General features: G+C 40.2%; 1 protein-coding gene across 1 annotated transcript in view; it reads right to left on the bottom strand.

Moving 5' to 3' along the window:
* The window catches only part of LOC102452629 (aminopeptidase A-like), a 49,376-nt gene extending 30,652 nt beyond the window's left edge, over window positions 1-18,724 (bottom strand). The window contains exons 1-4 of the mRNA XM_006119275.4: window positions 17,821-18,724; window positions 13,194-13,335; window positions 10,023-10,154; window positions 3,596-3,716 (exon numbers count right to left, since the gene is read on the bottom strand). Of these exons, the coding sequence (XP_006119337.2) occupies window positions 3,596-3,716; window positions 10,023-10,154; window positions 13,194-13,335; window positions 17,821-18,437 (1,012 nt within the window). The 5' untranslated portion in view covers window positions 18,438-18,724. The remainder of the gene's footprint in view (window positions 1-3,595; window positions 3,717-10,022; window positions 10,155-13,193; window positions 13,336-17,820) is intronic.
* Window positions 18,725-19,670: the final 946 nt, after the last annotated feature.

Raw genomic sequence — 19,670 nt, 5'->3', positions numbered from 1 at the left:
GACAGTCTTCTATATTACATACTGCAATGAGAGAGTGTACTCTCAAAGCCCTCTTTCTATCTGTATGATACTCAGTAACACCGTGGGACAGACTCACAACTGAATGCAAATTGTCATAGCTCCAGCAACTTTAATGTAGCTCTGACAATTTATACTAGTCAAAGATCTGTTGCCAGACAGTGTTGTGCAACCTTATGGAAATACAAATGTAATCTAACACCACAGCTTCGATCCAGAAATTAATTGTATTTTCTAGGGATAAGTTAGGCAATAAAGCATCTGAAACTGTCTGTTGCATAATGAGGCATGTCATTGTCACTCTCTTGAATAACAAATATGTATTGACTTAATAACTGAAGTAAATTCCCCATGTTATGAACAATTGCTTCTTCTCACTGCAATCTGTGGAGTCACTTCTTCACGTTCCATGATCAATACAATTGTGGACTCAATTGGCCTTGCATTCTGTGAGGATTGACAGCAGCCTTTCCAAGAGGATAAGGGTAAAATGCATCAAATGGGTTCAAAATTAGACAAAAAGCCTTTACACCCATCTCTAATTGCAAATTGCATGTGGAATTACCAATGTCTGTTTATTATACTCAGCTCAGTCACTGGTCATAGCTGTCAACCTGGCAAGGTCTATGGGACACATTATACAGTCTGTCAAAGATCCAAAAATGAGGGAAACATGAAAAATATTGATGTGATAGTACATTAGTTTAGTTAAATTATTATTTTGTTAAACCCCTCTTTAATTCACCATGTCTGATATAATCAATTTATAATAATGAAGGGACACTATCATGAAATGCATCCTAGAATACTCAGGGAGCTGATAGAGAAGGTACTGAGTCTTTAGCTATAATCTTTGAAAAGTCATGGAAGAAGGAAGAGATTCCAGAAGACTGGAAAAGGGCAAGTCTAGTGCCCATCTATAAAATGGGAAAGAAGCACAATCCAGGAAACTACAGACCAGTCAGTTTAACTTATGTGCCAGGGAAGATAATGGAGCAAGTAATTAAGGAATTAATCTACAAACTTCTGGAAGAAAATAAAGTGATAGGTAACGGCCAGCATGGATTTGTAAAGAATAATCATGTCAAATCAATCTGATAGCTTTCTTTGATAGGATAACAAGTCTTGTGGATAAGGGAGAAGCAGTGGATGTGGTACACTTAGACTTTAGTAAGGAATTTAACACTGTCTTGCATGATCTTCTTATCAATAAACGAGGCAAATACAACTTAGATGGGCCTACTATAAGGTGGGTGCATAACTGTCTGGATAACAATTCTCAGAGAGTAGTTAGTAATTAACTGTTTACAATCCTGTTAGAAGGACATAACAAGTGGGGTTCCGCAGGGGTCTGTTTTGGGACCGGTTCTGTTCAATATCTTCATCAATGATTTAGATGATGGCATGGAGAGTATAATTATTAAGTTTTCAGTTGAAACCATGCTGGGAGGGGTTGCAAGTACTTTGGAGGATAGGGTCAAAATTCAAAATGATCTGAACAAACTAGAGAAATGGTCTGAGGCAAACATGATGAAGTTTAATAAGGACAAATGCAAAGTACTCCACTTAAGAAGGAACAATCAGTTTCACACATACAGAATGGGAAGTGATGAGGAGGCCTATGGCATCATGCAGAACGGGAAGTGACTGTCTAGGAAGGAGTACTCTTGAAAGGGATTTAGGGGTCATAGTGGATGACAAGTTAAACATGAGTCAACAGTGTGACACTGTTGCAAAAAAAGTAAACATGATTCTGGGATGCATTAATAGAAGTGTTGTGAGCAAGACATTAGAAGTCATTCTTCCGCTCTACTCTGTGTTCATTTGGAGTATTGCATCCAGTTCTGGGCACCACATTTCAGTAAAGACGTGGAGAATTTGGAGAAGGTCCAAAGAAGAGCAACAAAAATGATTAAAGGTCTAGAAAACAAGAGCTGTGATGGAAGACTGAAAGAACTGGGCTTGTTTATTTTAGAAAAGAGAAGACTAAGAGGGGACCTAATAGCAGTTACCAGTACCTAAAAGGGTGTTAGAAGGAGGAAGGAGAAAAATTGTTGTTCTTGCCCTCTGAGGATAGGACAAGAAGCAAAAGAGGTTTAGGTTGGACATCAGGAAAAACTTCCTGCCTGTCAGGGTGGTTAAACACTGGAATATATTGCCTTGGGAGAGTTGCAGAATCTCCATCACTGGAGATATTTAAGAGCAGGTCAGACAGACACCTGTCAGGGATGATCTAGACAATACTTGATCCTACCATGAGGGCAGGGGACTTGACTCGATGACTTCTTGAGGTTCCTTCCAGTTCTAGTGTTCTATGACTCTATGATTCTATAAAGCTATGAAAGAAAGATGGATTACTGGTTTTGAGAGGGGAGATGTGTTCTTCTGGGTTCAAAGAAGTAGGAGACAAACAACATAAAATCTTTAAGATGGTCTGTGTTACAATCAGGGGAAGAGTTCTATTCTACAATGTTAGATGTAACCTTAACAGTGTCCTTTAACTGGGCATCAGACATGTTATAGAAACGTGAGCTTGGTTATAGGTAGCTAAGAGCTAGTCTAAATGGATCCACAAAGTGGAGTCCGCTTGTAACCAGGTAAAGGGACAACTATGTTATAGCTAGGTCTCCTAACTTAATTGTAACCTGTAATATACATGGAAATTTATAGTGATTCAAATGATATCAAGGGGAGAGGAAAAGAGGAAGTTTAAAAACTTTCAGAGAATTTAGCATGTCAGTGGTTTGACATGGGTAATCCATTAGACAGCGCATAACATGATTTAAAAAATACTCTGGCTGCCTTAACATTTTGGGTTTTGTTTTAATTTTCCATCCTTATAAGCTAAGTTTGTGTACCTTGCTACTATGCCTTTGGATTTTATAGCATGGGCTGTTTCTGTAGTTTTTCTACAGCATTACTTATATCCCTAATTAATTCAATTTTCATATATCAGATCCAGATTTCAAAGGTCCAAATTTAGGGATGCTCAGAGCCAATGTTTTGCTTTAGGACCTTAAAATACAGGGGCTACAGGCAAAATTTGGTTCGGTATCAAGGTTGGTTTGGTTTGGTTTGGTTTGGATCTGTGTTCTTCATTCATCCCATCTATAAAAAATCAATTATAGTCATGGGTCCCTGGTAGAAATAGGTGTACACAAATTGGAACAAGTCACATGACTTGAATCATTTATGTCACCAGTTACTGTTGTTGACAAGCCTCCCTGGAGTGGAACCCATCTATCTCAAGCTGCATTTTGCTGTGTTTAGGCCGTATTGTTTCTGTGTTGAACTAACATTTCCCATTTTTTAAAACTGGACACTCTAAAATAGCAGTGTTAGTGCCAGTGTTTCAATTCAGCTGCCAAAACGAAGGGAGGAGAATATCCCAACTGGGTCTGAGCCTCCGCTCATGACATAATAGGGCATCTTGAACTATAAAGTCTTAATCTAAGTGGATTCTGGCGTTAGCAGCACAAATTCTTTATTCTCACTCTCCCATGAAATAACAGTGAAGCAGAAAACAAAACTGTGATAGTAAATGAAGAGCATGAAGAATATAAATGGTTGTAATCACCTAATTTTGGAAGAGAATAGCTCATATTGAAATACTCTTCAAAGTAGTCAAATACAGCTTTAGTAACATTTGCAGCATATTCTGCTGTGTGTATTTGCTGTGGCTGTGCATAGATCCTGAGCTGCAAATAAAGTAGAGAAATACAGTTAGAGTAGATACCAGCTGGTCAAAACAAATCAACATGTGTTTAGTACTGAAGCATCATTGCTAAGGAGAAGGATAATGTGGTTGACTTTTCTTCTCTGAAAGATTAAACCTAACACTGAGATGCTTGTCTACACCACTTTATGGAAGAGGTTTCTGAAATGTAAACTTTTATATATAGATATACAGAGATCAAATCCATGTGTAACCTCCCACAAATCTGTGCGTTATTCATCCATAGAAACATTATGAGATTATTTTATTCATTCCTCTCAGGACCAAGCGCACTCGTTCCCTCATCTCCTGATTTTGCCCAATTGTAGATTACTAGCTCTTTGGATGGGAACACTGTCTTACTTGTTTTGTAAGGCAGCATTCACAGCTGTGGAGTTATATAAGTAAAAAGTAACAATAAGAGACAAACCTAACATATTTTGCTGTCTGTTCACTGCTTCCACTAAATTCTGTCTGGATTGTGGACCATGATTTTCATGATTAGGATTTCACCTCCGAGCTTAATTTTTAGTGATTAGTGTAAGCCACCACATGAAATTTGAATAGATTTATAAAATGTATTTGTTACTACTTGAAAGTTCAGCTGTACTTTTCAGTTTTTTGGAAGAATAGCTTTCACAAATGAATACTTTTGCAGCTGTTACAGATAAACATCCTTTAGGTAAGAACAGGTATACGTGTTTAACCCATACCTGCTAAGTGTGGTGCTGCATCCCCCATTCCAGTGTCACCTAGACCACCTACAGATTAATGAGTTTGCTACTGTCATCACATGACTTTTAGCCCCTGTAATAAGCCTTTAGAGGTCCCAGGTTTGATTCTGCCTGCCAATGATCAGCGTTTGTTGGTGTTACACGTGCTCTCCGAAGACTAGCACATTAGACAGTATGAGTGTGTCTAGACTACAGGTTTTGCGTCTACACTACTGCCAAGTTCTGTCGACAGTAAGTTGACAGAACGCAGCAGTTTTGTCGATGGTGGTAAACCTCATTCTACGAGGAATAACATCTTTTTTCAACAGAGTTATTTCGAAAAAGGCGTTATTGCATCCACACTGTGCTTTTTCCAAAGAGAGCGTCTAGACCCTTTGTCGAAAAAGTGGCTTGCTTTGTCGACAGAACTGGCTGTAGTCTACACACTCTTTTTCAACAGAGGCTTTCTCAACAGTATCTGTCTAGACGTACCCTAAGTGCTGAAACCTGCTATCAACAAAAAAGGCCAACTGAGTGTCTAAGTGAGAAAAACAGCTGGAAAAAAGGATTTTTTCCTCTAGCTTTTTGCTATGGTAGGTTTCCCTGGTAACAAGACAGGTACACAATTGTATTCCACAAGTCTCTGCTACAGAAGTGTACTGTGTAGAGAAGAAGAGGCAGGAACATCTTTCCCACACAGACCTACTAGTGCAGGCTTGCAATCCAGCGCTACATGGTATTGGATGAAGAACATTGTGGTCAAATGGTTACACGTTTGGAGCTAGCAGAGACAGACTGACAGTCTGACAAATGCTGAGGGAACAGATGGACATACAGTCCATCTCTCTGATGTGTTGTGGTAGTTTCATTGTTCTGGCAACAAAAGCTTTGCACTTGGGGGATGAAGAGAGCACAGAACACTTAAGGGGACAGGACATCTCACAATTGTTGGTCTCTGTATATATCTGTGGAGATATAGTGTTCCTTTTTGAAGCAATAGTAAAGTGTGCTCTGCCATATGTTTTCTTCACTTTCCTCTCCAACTCTGGCTATGCTTGGTTCTCCTGTCCTGCACTAGCAGGACAGTTTCTCAACTTTTCATGCTTCGCGTAAGTGTAGGAAACTGCTTTTAGTAGAAGGGTTGCAGACTAAATTCTGATTGTCATTGTAAATATTATTAAAAAAAATAGACTGTCAGTGTAGTAAGGTAGGCATTGACATGTGTGATAGCTGCTAAGCTATCTGCAAAGTATCATGCTTAGATCTTGCCTTGTGAGAATGATATTTTTATAGTAAAATTCCAATGCTGGTATGATGAAGATATGCTCATGGCTTTTATGAGGCAATGTGAGTGTTCTGTGATATTTCTTACTTGGATTTGTTTATTATAACCTACAAACTATAAGCTAGTCATCACTCATCTTAACTGGGAAGTATGTTTGGGTATTAAGAAGTACGCATTGTGTACTGAGTGCACAGTTTAGATCTATCATATTTTTTAATGAAGAGGAGAAAAGTGACATGTCAAGTGTTGATCTCTCATGCCCCCACTCTGCTGCTGCCATGTGGAAATTAATTTTGTTTTACTATTTAGCAATGAACTGTTCTCCAGGTGTAAGGGGCCAAGGATCTTTTCCTGCAAAGATGCATGCTTAGAGCTGGATGGTCATTTTGTGGCAAAACAGTTTTCTTCAGAAAATACTGATTTGTCAAAATCTAAACTTTTTTGAGGAAAGTATCTGTGTTGACAAAGCTTTTATCTGGAAGGTTTCTCGCATCCAGGATGGAATTTATGGTCAAAACTAGCAGAGAAAGAACTCAAAATAGCCAGTAACCCACTGGTGAGGGCACTTACCTGGGATGTGACACTGTAACTTTGCTGCCTTTAATGTTTCCCTTTGAATCAACAAATATCAGTCCCTAATTCATTGCCTAGAAGAGTGTGGTAGCTGACTGTTGAATGGTTGGGTTTTATGTATACCAAGTAATGTGTGTGTTTGCTGCATTCCATTTCTTTTTCCCTAAATAAATTCTGCAAAAGACCCTTGCATATTCTGACTCTGAGAGCTACTCTTGCTCTAAAGGTTTGGAGACCCTTTGCTGATTATCACAGCTTGTGAATGAGATTTGCAACTAAACAAATGTGAGGTTTTTAAAAAAAATCAAGGATACTGCATCACTTCACAAAACATACTCTGGTCATGTATTTAGACAAATGTGGTGCAGGTCTAATTTTTTCTGATCCAACACTGCATATGTAAAGGTGTACAAACAGAAAGTTTTAGAGCAAGGAACAGGGGCACCATTTCAGATTTTGGTGGTGGAGAGGGGGTGACCTGTGCATGCCATGATGCGGGGGGAAAAGAGAGTAAGAGCATGAGGGGAATTGACTGAGGATAGAGGCTTCAGCAGTGTTACTAAGTATTCCAAGTAAAAGCCAAGCATCAGATGGGGGGGGGGGGGAGAACCAATGCCATCTGCCCTCCCCCACACATACACATCAACTCTATCCAGGGATGACTAAGGCACTGGAAAGCTCTACTTTTTTGGCAAACAACTTAGCAGTTAGCTGACAGGAATACTGTATCTAATTGTGGCAAGTCACTTAAAGGACACTGGTTATCCTTAAAATTTTAATATATATTCTTACTTTGTTACTAGCTCTGTGGAGTCTCCCAGGACTCCTAGGCTCTGTCTCAGCTCTGGAAGAGGAATGGGTTCTAGTGGGTTACAGCAAAGGGGCGATACATTTCAGCTCTATACAAGAACATCAAAATGGCAATACTGTCTCTGACCAATGGTCCTTTTAGCCCTGTATCCTGTCTTCCAACAGTGGCCAAAGCCAGGTGCTTCTGAAGGAATAAACAGAAGAGGCAATCATCATGATCCATCCCCTGTCGCCTATTTTGTTTGTTTGAAATCTGCTGCTTAAACATTTAATTGGGTCAGCTTCTCCTGTTATGTTAGTGAAAGAATGAATAACATTTCCTTATTCTATTTTCCCACACCATTCATGATTTTCTAGACTTTTAACATATCTTCTAATCCTTTCGTCATTTCTTTTCCAAGCTGAAAAGTCCCAGTCTTGTTAATCTCTCCTCATATGAAAGCTATTCCTTAACCCCGAATCATTTCTGTTGCCCTTGCTGCATCTTTTCCAAATCCCATGCATCTTTTTTTAGATCGGGTGACCAGATCTGCATACGGTATTCAAGATATGGGCATACAATGAGGCTACGTCTACACTGGCCCCTTTTCCGAAAGGGGCATGCTAATTTTACAGGTCGTAATAGGGAAATCCGTGGGGGATTTAAATATCCCCCGCGGCATTTAAATAAAAATGTCCGCCGCTTTTTTCCGGCTTTTAGAAAAGCCGGAAAAGAGCGTCTACACTGGCCCCGATCCTCCGGAAAAAAGCCCTTTTCCGGAGGATCTCTTATTCCTACTTCAAAATTTTTATTTAAATGCCGCGGGGGATATTTAAATCCCCCGCGGATTTCCCTATTACGACCTGTAAAATTAGCATGCCCCTTTCGGAAAAGGGGCCAGTGTAGACGTAGCCTGACTGTATAGAGGCAATATAATTTTGTACGATTATCTATTCCTTTCCTAATGATTCCCAATATTCTGTTATCATTTTAGTTTTTAGACTGCCACTGCACATTGAACAGATGTTTTCAGGGAACTATCCACAAGATCCCTTTCTCGAATGGTAACAGTTATTTTAGATCCCATCATTTTTGCATCTGTAGTTAGGATTATATTTTCCCATGTGCATTATTTTGCACTTATCAACACTGAATTCCATCTGTCCTTGTGTTGCTCAATTTCTCAATTTTGTGACATCCCTTTGTAGCTCTTTGTAGTCAGTTTTGGATTAGTCTATGTTCACCCCTTTTTCAAGAACATTTGTAAGTTTAACACAGTAGTCCAAATGAAGATCCCTGACGCATAACTCTTTTTCCTACTCTTCCCCCCCTCCATCTTTTAAGTGGAGTACCTTGCAATGTTTTCATGATGATCTAACAAACCTTCAATTACTGGAATGCCCAGTCTTTTGTAATTTGTAATCACTTTTCTGCCCTCTTTTTATAACAAACTCCCTGCCCCAAAGGCAAATCTGCAAGCAGCTCAAACTTTGTTGCATTTAAGAACTGCATCTGGAGTTAGGAGATGGGCTTTAAGCAGACCCAAGTATGAAATCCAGGGATTCAAACTCAGGGACGGGGTCTACTGTCCACCTAGCCCCCCATAAATGGTGCTCTCGGCAAGGAAACCTCAGCACGGCACTATGCCATTAGATGTTTGCTAATAAGGAGGGTAAAACCTCTGAAATTTTTGTTAAAAGCATCATATTTGCATGTCAGTCAACTCTATAGTGTGGGAAGGGATTGGTTTGCAAATGGGAAACCGAGGCAAAATATTGACTTGCGAAGGAACGTTATATAGTGAGTCAATAGCAGTGACTATAATCCAGAAATCTGGATTTCCAGTCATTAGGCAATATTTTATCTAGAACAGTAATAAACTACGCTGAGCAAATGGTTAAGACATCCTCACAGTGTAAGGGTGCATCTACACTGCAGGGCTTAACTCAAAATAAGCAACGCAAATTGAGCTACGTCAATTGTGTAGCTTATTTTGAAATAGGGAACGTCTGCACAGCACTTATTTTGAAATAGAGCACTCTTCCTCCAACTTCCCGTATTCCTCATACAATGAGGGTTACAGGAGTCAGAGTAAGAAGTCCTCCAGCTTGACAGTATTTTGAAATAACTGCCTGCGGTGTAGACGCAGACTAAGGAATTGTGTTGTAGTGTAGACACACTGAGTGTGTACTCTGATTTTTAGAAGAAAAAATAAGGGAAATAGCAAGAGCACCACTTTGGAAGAATTTTTCTACCTCACATTGGAAAAGTTGGACAACTAACAGGTTGGCATTCAGCATTCCAGCTCAAGTACAAGCTCATTAAGATTTGGAGGCTACATCATGGCTGTGGTTTCAGGTAAGATTCAACTGTTGAACTGTTTCCACAAGATCTTAAAAAGTTAAAATCTCATGAGACTAGCTGTTCTTACAAAATTCTGGCTGAATCCAAACCATACTTGGAAAACAGACTCCTTACTCTTCTGGATACAATCTGAACTAAAATAATAGGAGAAGTTCAGATTCATGGATTCAAATCCAAACCTATTCAGTTCAGAGGACCTGAGGTTCCAGCCTTTCAGGGCAGGGACTGTGTCTTTTTAATGAGTCTGCATCATTCCTACTATAACTGCACAGTCCTACTATAACTGTATAGGCACTACTGTGATATAATTAATAATGGTACACTATGCATTTGTACACAACAATGCAGTGCTATGACTCAGTTTTTCAGTGTAGTTGATTGCTAATGAGGTGCACACACACTCACAGCTTTTAAGGACAGAAGGGACTATTTGATCACTTATTTTGACTTCCTGCAGAACACAGGCCATAAGAATGGGAAGATTAAGCAATACAATATGAAAAGCTGATTTATGTTTTTTGAAACTCACATCTGGAACGCATTCAGAATTAAAATTGGACTTACAGGAATGCCTCTGGCAGACTTTCTTTCTACCCACTCAAACTGATGCACAGCAAAGCACACCAAATATGTGCTCATTGGGACAGACTTCTGAAAAGTTGTCCTGTTCCAGCCATCACCCAGTCGAACGGTTTGCTGAAGGAGAAAAAAAAATCTTACTTTTTAAAACTGCAGACATGTGCATAAAAGAATACAATAGTTATATATATAAAGTAGAGCTATGGTCAGGATGAACTTCCACTCTGGCTTTACACAGGACATGAGATGGGAACATGCAAAGTGATTTTTTTCTTAAAGGTACCAGGCATATAATGAGACTTTGGTTTTATGCACTAAGAATAAGTTTTTTCATTTCTAGCTGTTTGTATTAAGAATTCAAACCATGCACTTCAGATGAGTTTTTCAATAAGCCTGAGTCCAGTTTAATGTGTTTTCTAACTAGTCTTCATGAAATGGCTTCTTAAAACCAAACTGTTGGGAAAATTAAATAGTGGGCCAAATTTTGCCCTCCTTTAAACCTGTGTAACTTTATTGAAGCTAGTGGGATATTATGGATGTAACTGAAGGAAGAATTTAGCCCATGGAATCCAATTTTTTTCAGTAGTAATTAGTCTATAAATCTTGATGCAAGGTTTGTTTAAACATTCTTGTATTCTTAGTGCTGGTTAGATTTTTGGTTTATTAATCCATTGCATGCCAGACTTGATTTTAGCAAATACACTTGATATCCTTAAATAGTTGCTGAATAGTGTGTACAAATTACTTCAACTATTTGTTACTCGTCATATAGTATATTTTCTGTTGCCTGATTGGATAACTCCGCAAAAGTGAAAAAGCCAATGGCAAATAACATACTATATTTACAGTAGATATACAATACCACTTTCAGTTTTAAAAACTGAACACACCTATAATTTCAAAGAAACATTGAAACAAAATCACTACGTTTCCCCTTGTCTTGCTGAAGTAAATATCCCGTAATTTTTAGTGCAAATACATTAGATCAGTCTAATCCTTTTGTAGAACCTTCCATGGAACCTTTTATGCTTTGAACCCCCTTCCAAAATATGTTAACTATGTTTCTACTTTCAACTTAAAGTGCTCCTAGAAACTCCATCAGTATTTCCTACAGAAATGGAGTAGTCCATGAAAAACACCAGTAAATGTCCAAGTCATGTCTACAACTGGAGGGAAAAAAGGAAGTTTTTATGCGCTAAAAATACAAAATCTAGCACATTGGGTTAGACCATGGCCTATTTTGCCCCGTTGTCTGTGTGTGACAGTAGTCCATACCAGAGCTTTTGGGAGGAAGTACAGAACAGGGCAACTAGGAGTGGATCATTCCATCTCTTCCACTCGTGGCTTCTGGTCATCAGAAGTTTAGCACCATCCCAAAACATGAGGTAGTTTCCCTGTCCATTTTGGTTAGATTTTTTTTCTTGAGTGATAAGAACATAAGAATGGCCATACTGGGTTAGACCAAATATCCATCTAGTCCAGCATTCTGTCTTCTGACGGTGGCCAATGCCATGTGCTCCAGAGGGACTTAGAACAGATAATCATCAAGGGATCCATTCCTATCACTTATTCCCTGTCCTAGCAAATAGAGGTTACGGACATCATCCCTTCCCATCCTGGCTAAAAGCCATTGATGGGCCTATCCTACATGAATTTATCTAATTGAAGTCCTGGTCTTCACAACATTCTCTGGCAAGGAGTTCCACAGGTTGACTGTGCATTGTGTGAAGACATACTTCCTTTTGTTTATTTAAAACCTGGTACCCTTTAATTTCATTTGGTGACCCTTAGTCCTTGTGTTATGGGAAGGAGTAAATAACTTCTTGATTCATTATTTCCACACCAATCGTGATTTTGTACATCTTTATCATGTTGTCCCTTAGTCATCTCTTTTCCAAGCTGAAAAGTTCTCGTATATCCTCCTATGATAGCCATTCCATATCCCTAATCATTTTTCCCTCTTTTCTGAACCTTGTCCAATTCCAATATATCTTTTTTGAGATGAAGCAACCACATCTGCACACAGTATTTAAGATGTGGGCATACCATGGATTTATTTAGAGGCAATGTTATTTTCCTTCTTAAATACCTCTTTCATGATGATTTCCAACATTCATTTCACTTTTTTGGCTGCTGCTGTGCATTGAGAGGACTATCGACAATGACTCCAAGATCTCTCTCTTGAGTGAAAATAGCTACAGTAAACTTCCGATAATCTGGCACCTTTAGAACCCAGGGGGTGCCGGATTATCAAATATGCAGGACTATTGGAAGGGGGGGGCTATGAGGGATCTGGGGTGGAGTGGGGGTGATGTGCCCCTCGGCACTGCGAGAGCAACCCGGCAGCACCCCAGCTGCTCTGCCCCAGGTGTCCCCAAGTCAGCCGCTGCTGAAACTGACCAGCGGCTGACTCAGGGAAGCCCAGGGCAGAGCAGCTCCAATTGTCCGGCTTGCCGGAGCACTTCCGTGTTCCAGATGGTGCCGGACCATCAGGAGTGCCGGACCATTGGATGCCGGACCACTGGAGTTTTACTGTAATTTAGACCCCATCATTATGGACATATAGTTGGGATTTTTTTTCCAATATGCATTACTTTGCACTTATCGACACTGAATTTTGTATGCCATTTTGTTGCACAGTCACCATTTTTGTGAGATCCTTCTGTAGTTTAGTCAGCTCTGTTTAAGCTTGAAAGCTTTCTCTCCACCAACAGCAGTTGGTTCAATGAAAGATATTACCTTACCCACTTTGTCTCTCTCACATCCTAGAACTGACATAGCTACAACACCACTGCTTATTGTTTTTATATGGCCTGTGGGACAGCAAGTCTACAAAATCTGTGCATGCAGAAGCCCTGGAATAGCTAACTCAAGAAAAAATATGATTTTATCCTCCATTGTGATTGGCAGAGCACTGCTGTGTTGTGCTTTGCTGCTGAACCTCTGTGGCCAGTAATACACAACTAAGAATGATAATTAAACCACCTGTCCTATTTTATAAAAGCCTTATGAAACCTTAAGGTGGTAACCTTAATCTGTACAGCTTCTGAGATGACAATGGATCTATTAACACACAAGAGTGTTTAGATCTGAATTACTGTTACAGTTGTTTTACAGATATATTCTTCTTATATAGTTCATTTGTGAAATACATACCTCTACTGCCATATTTGAGAGTGCCTGGAATGGTTCTTTATGGATGATAATTATGGTGTAAGTTGCCTTTTTGTTGGGCTCATCAAAGCAAGGAAATGACTTCCGTGCATCTGTTGGCTCATGGTCAGTAGCTGCTATACTCCTTTAAAATAAAAAAAAATAGTTGCATTGCCCTAAGTCTTCATGAAACCCATTATTTGTTGTTTCCATGTATGAGCATAATTATTCATTAATACTGCAAACTATAGTAGAACTAGCAAAAGTTTTATTTCCATTGGTCTTTTTCTAAGATTAACTGCAATATTTATAGCCCTCCAATATACTTAGGCTCCTAGAAGTCACAACTGTTAGGTGTTTTAGCATCTAAATAAAATAAAACTGCTAATCATAAATGGAGGATGTGCTCATTTTTTTTTAAGAGCAGGAAAAGTAAAACACAAGTATTCCATCACACAGAAAGGAGAAATTCTGCCCAGCCTACTAATATGAGTAATCCCATTGACTTCACTGGAGTAAACATTAGTAATGTCATCCGCTAAAAGAAAACTAAGGCCCTGATCTATCTATGAGCTCCAAATGAATAGATTGATTTGTCCATAGGAAGCTCCACTGATTGGGGCTCATAACAGGATTGGGACCTGAGCTTCTCTTGGAAAGACATCTTCAAAAACTTTCGAGTGATTGCTCATCCCTACCTCCACAAAACAGTGAAGCTTTCTGCACAGCACTTTCGTGGTATAGACATTTATCCTTCAGAGGTTACCCTGCACATTTGCCTGCTAATACTCTTAACTTTACTGACTCCAGTAATGAGTTGTGCACTGACATTTGAGATAGAGTAGAACACCTAACAACAAATCTGTGCCACATTTTGTTTACAGTATTTTGGCTTGGAAGTGAAGTTGGCTGACTTAGAAATGACTAAGAAAGTTGTTGCAAAATAGGATCATTTAGAGAACATTGTCACAACTTTTATGAAACCTGAAACATGAATTCAAGTTGCCCCCTATCAGCATGCTGTTCAGAGATGGAGCATGCTCCCTGCTCTGATTGACAGGTGAATGCATCTCAGGTATCTTCAATTAATTTGGAATGCAATGCACTTTCTGACAGCATTTCTACAGCTATTCGAGCCACATTATTGTAAGGTGAAGATTTTTTCTTTGTCTTTTCCTCAGTAAATTAATTCAAATACTCATAATAAATTATAGATCTTTACCACCATCAACAAAAGTTCATTTGGCAACTAATTTTTCAATGTTTCTGTTCCTTTGGCTTTCTCCTGTGATTGATAAATACTAAAGATGGTCATTAAGATAGGTTAGTGGCAAGGTTCATGTATAGGTCAGATGAGGTAATACATCTTAGTTTTACTATTTCTGTTCATTTGAACAGTCACTCGAATGTCTCAAATTCAAGGTCTTGGAGGTGGAAGTGTAATGAACATCACCTTATTTAAGCCTCCCAAAAGAGCTTAGACTTAGCAGAGTTTCTTCTGCTTTATAAGTTGTTTGATGTCCTGTTCTCGTCTTTGTAGAGTTTAGAAGTTATTTCATAACCAAGTTAACTTCAGTCTTCTGGGCAATGTTTTACAGCTGTTGCCTTTCAAACTGCTGTATATTGAGACATTCTTCTATCCATGTTCTTTAAGACTGACAACACAAGAACCACTTCACTGATTTATAAGGTGATAATCCATATGTATTCATACATTTGTAGTAGGCAGACATACACCAATGATGCAATGTATTAATGCCACCAGTCATGGCAGTTGATTCAGAGCCCTCTAGTCCAGGCCATGTCTCTGTGCACAAAAGTAGTAATTAAAGAAAGAAAAAATCTTGCATAACTTGGTTTTTACATGAAAAAGCCTCCCCTTTTTATAAGTTGCATCCTGTCCCTGCAATTTGTGTTGATTTCTAGGTTTTAAAACATGAATCAGAAGTGACAAAGTAGTAACTATACCAGGACTATTGAGAGGAGATCTGTCTGTGACCAAATGCAGCTGTTGTTCCCAAAATAAAATGTTGCTACATTTAGATGATAAATTACTGGTTTTTGCCAAGCACACACAGATTTTCATGAAAAAAAGTGACACACACAAAGAAAGAGTTTTATTTGTCTGCCTCAGTGAAGTAATAGATTTTCATACATTTTTTGCAAACATAGATTCATCATTTTCCCAGAGAAATTTTGGCACTTTACCAAAGGATACGCAAAGTCATGGCAAAGTGTGTTTTCTGCCTTCAGCAACTGCCTTGGCTTTCTTTTAATAAGAGAAAATTCAAGGAGAGAATGGAGGAATAATTCACATCTGTGCTAACCAACAAAACCATGAATACCGGCTTCCTTATCAGAGACATGCCAAACTAGCACCTTTTGAGCCCCACGACACCCACACATTGCTTCACTTCAGTGCTTTCAATAAGGAATTCTGATCTGAGCCAGATTTTAGGTATGTAAAGCTAAGACACAGCTGCCTTGCTCCATCTGTATCCTCAGTAATACCAGAAGAATAGAAACTGGAATAACTTCTCATCTCTTAATAGCAGCCGAGAATTGAAAAGTTGTTACTCTAGGCCAAAACACTTATTTGGCACTTTCCTGGACCTCATTATCTTCATATCTGAACACTTTTCAATCTGTTTATTGTTTTTTTCCTCATCATTGTTTCCCCCATTTGCAGGTATTCAGTATCATAATGGAAGTCGGTGACAAATAAGAGCATTAAACTGTGGTTTCCTAAGTTCCAGGCCAGTCCCCAAACGACTGAATCATTCTTCCTCTGGGACCTACCATTATCTTCTGGTGAATGTATAAAATCAGAGCTGAATTTAAGGGGAAGTAATGTCTGGACCCATGCCTAGTGTTTAGAGAAAAGGGGCGACGGCAATGCTTAAGCAATCCTTTGCCCCAATAGAACCAGCCTCCCAACTGGCTTCTTTCTATTCCACCTCTTCCCATTTCCATAGTGGAATTTGAATATTGTGCAATAAATGAGGCATTGAGCAACACCTGGAGCCATGTTAATGTTTGACTTTGCAATCTTAATAATGTGGTTTTAACAGATATTTTTGTTAAATATCTGTTAGTCACGCAAGACTCTTTCCCGGCATTTGCTACACAAACCTGCTAAGAAAGAGGGATGCTTCCTGCTTCCACATTTGAGTTGCTGTTCCACCTTGCCACCCTACTTCAGAAACAGAGGCCTGCTGGCTGACCGAGGGGTGAGAGGGAAGATGAGCTTGTGGTTAAGATGCTGAACTGGCCCTTTGGAAATCTGAGTTCTGTCCCTGATTCTCTGGCATATTTCTTGTGATACCATGGGCAAGTCACCTCTCTCTCCCTCCCTGCTTCCAATAAACTGTAAATAACAACTCCCTGCTTTACAGAGGCCCAGTGAGACTTTGTTAATGGTTATGAGGTTGTTATATGCTAGGGCCATAAGTACGTTACTTACATTGATAACAGAGGAGCTGTACAGGGATGGTAGCAAGGGAATAGAGCTGAAGAGCCAAATGGAAACTCAGATGCTCCCCATAGGGCTTCCCCTTAGACCAAATTGTTGTAGGAATCCACTTCTATACATGTCAGAGGGTGGCCCAGTTGACCTTTTCTCTTCGGTCTGCCCTTGCATCCTCCTTTGCCAGCCTCTGGGTTTGCTCATGGGTTTGCTAGTTGGCAGCAGAGTCAAGCTGACATAACTCTGGCTTGTTGCACCTAAAGGTTTTGAATACCAACAATGAAAATGGACTAGATTCACTTTTCTGTTCAGGAAAGCTAGGAGGGATTCCAGCAGCCTGTCTGCAGATTCCAACCCATCTTCCAAGTATTAGGGCTGGAAACATCCCTTTAAAATGTTTAATAATAAATATAGCAGAAAGTGGTTGTTTAGTGCCTCTCTCCTAACATATACGCATCAGGGGAAATTTGCCACTAGCACTATCTACCAGATTTTTCAAGCCCTGCCTTAGAAGTAGTGGAGATCTGAGGAAAGGAAAGTCTGAGTCATCCAAAGGGGACATATTTGGGTTCTTTAATTGTGACAAAACCTTGGTAACATTTTAATAAAGGGGAAGGAGTATGTCAACTCATAGATATGCTCCAGCTTTCAAACCTGCCTATGTGTAATTTAAAGCAGCTGGCGAAGGAAAAGTAGAGCTCTGACATTCCTTTAGCTTACAACATCCAAGAGGTTATGTCAAGAAAGCTGTCAGTGCCAGATAGCTGGCATTTCACTGAAAGGCTCTTACTTTTGGGAATGATCAAATACAACTTACAGAGCTGTTTCCATGTACCAGACTACACCTATGAAGCAACAGACAAGTCTCAGTCCCCACATACAACTCCCAGATGTGAGTTTGAAAAGATCAGGGGTAGCCTATGGCCAATAGAGTACCAGACTGCTTTTCACAATACAAACTCCAGCCACATTTCCTTGTAAGCAGTGGCCCCAAGATTGCTCTGGCATTCTTAATGCTGTAGCTTCCTGAGGGGAGCAGGAAAATTACAAGAGAGCCCAGAAAGGTAAGCAATTGGGTGACAGAAAGAAGGGGGAGAGGGAGAGAGCAGATCTGAGTAAGCAGAGATAGCTGTGCAAGTCAAAGTTTAAAATAAATGGGTTTACTTGGTTACTCCATTCTCAGTGTAGGTGGTTCTGTAAAATCCAACCAGGGAGCCATTCAGCCAGCCTTGGAACTTCAGGGTGAGTACATAGTCGACATTTTCAGCAGTAGGAGAGAGCTTCTCTTCTGCCTCCATCACCACATATTCATGTTGTTCATATTTAAAGCAATCTCTCAGTGCAATCTGCTGCCCGGAGGATTTCCGGAGCACGGGCATCTCTGTGATCTTGGTCTCTCGGAGGTGAAGCCACAAATGCTGGGTTGATTCATTCAACTTGATGGAGATGTTGACTGTCCCTGTGTAAATATCTGCTTCCATCTCAGGCTTAATTTCCAGCTGATAGTGCACTGGGTTAATGTAAGTGGGTAGCCTGAAGTCTTTCCAGCCTCCATTCACATCATTTTTGGGAGCGCAGTAGTGCAGCTCCTCTGTCCCAGGGACGGTGGTTGCTGGCTGCTGTGTGGCTCCTGAATTCTGGCAAGGCTCAGGTCTGCTTAATCCTACACCAAGTCCCACAGCTAAACCTACTACAACCACCACTGCACAGATAATGGCCACATGCTTTTTCTTCATGCAGTACTTCTTGGACATCTTATCTTCAAAATCCATTCCCTGCATCTCTGCTCCCCTCTCTTCCTTCAAAGCTAGACATTAACTCTAAAAAAGGCTTATTAAGCTCCTCAGCAGCGTTGCCTGTTTTAGGCCAGCAGATTCGATCTGTATTCTAATGATGTAGTTATATCCTTTCTGTCTCTGTCTCCCCCACCTCTCCTTCCACCAAGCACTCAATTAATTAAAGATAGCACTCATCTGAACCAGAGGCAAAGTGATCCAGAGGAGTGCAGCTGTGAAGGAAGACAGAAGAAACCGGCGCAGAAGAAGAATTTTGTTACTACTCCTCTCCTTATAAGCAGTGCAGCCCCACCTCCTATTCCTCCTACTCTGCTTTCAGTTAAATATAAAACAGTGCTATGTTAATCAGCAGTTAGGGGATGATCATATGCCAAAGCTCTGTCAGCAGCTTTCAGAAAGAGTTCACAGAGAGTGGTGTAACTGCTAGGAAACCTCAACCTTTGCCACTACCTCTTATTTTTTTCCTCCTGTTGTTGTTGTTGTTTTTATTAACAACCAAGAATTTCCTTGAAAATCCACCATGGATTTTGTGCAGTCAAATTTCCAAGATTAAAAAAAAAAATCTTTGCAATTTCATTCAGTTGTTTTCCCTCAGTCATGGAGTCATTCTTTCATTGTGTAACTCCATGCAGTTACAGACAGAAGCATTGGCAAGAAAATGGTATAACTTCACTTTTGTTTCAAGCTTTAAAATGTTGCTATTTTCACATATACAGGACCAGTTTTCAAAGAGAGGTTTAAGAACTACATGTACTAACAGGGTAGCTGTGGGTGAATTTACTTCCCTGGTCAGTGCCCTTAGTGCAGTGGTCTCCAACCTTTTTAAGCACAAGATCACTTTTTGAATTTAAGTGCAATTCAGGATCCACCTCAAACCCAAACACCCTTGTCCTGCCTCCTTCGTGCCTCTTCTCCAAGGCCCTGCCCCTGCTCACTCTGACCTCCCATTCTCCTTCCCTTTCACCAGGCAGGGGCAGAGGGTTGGGACACAGGCTCTGGTCTTGGGCTAAGGGATTTGGAGTGTGAGGGGGCTCTGAGCTGAGCCTGGGGCAGGGAGTTGGGGTGCAGGAGGTGGTTCAGGGTGCAGGCTCTGTAAGGGAGTTTGGGTCTGGGGGGGCTCAGGGCTAGGTCAGGGGCCTGGGGTGTAGAGGGGGGCACATGACTGGGGTAGGGTTTGGAGCGGGCTCCAGCTGGACACTGCTTATTACAGGTGGCTCC

Source organism: Pelodiscus sinensis, chromosome 5, assembly GCF_049634645.1.
Source record: "Pelodiscus sinensis isolate JC-2024 chromosome 5, ASM4963464v1, whole genome shotgun sequence".
NCBI classification, from domain to species: Eukaryota; Metazoa; Chordata; order Testudines; family Trionychidae; genus Pelodiscus; species Pelodiscus sinensis.
This window is presented reverse-complemented; position numbering and strand designations above follow the sequence as displayed.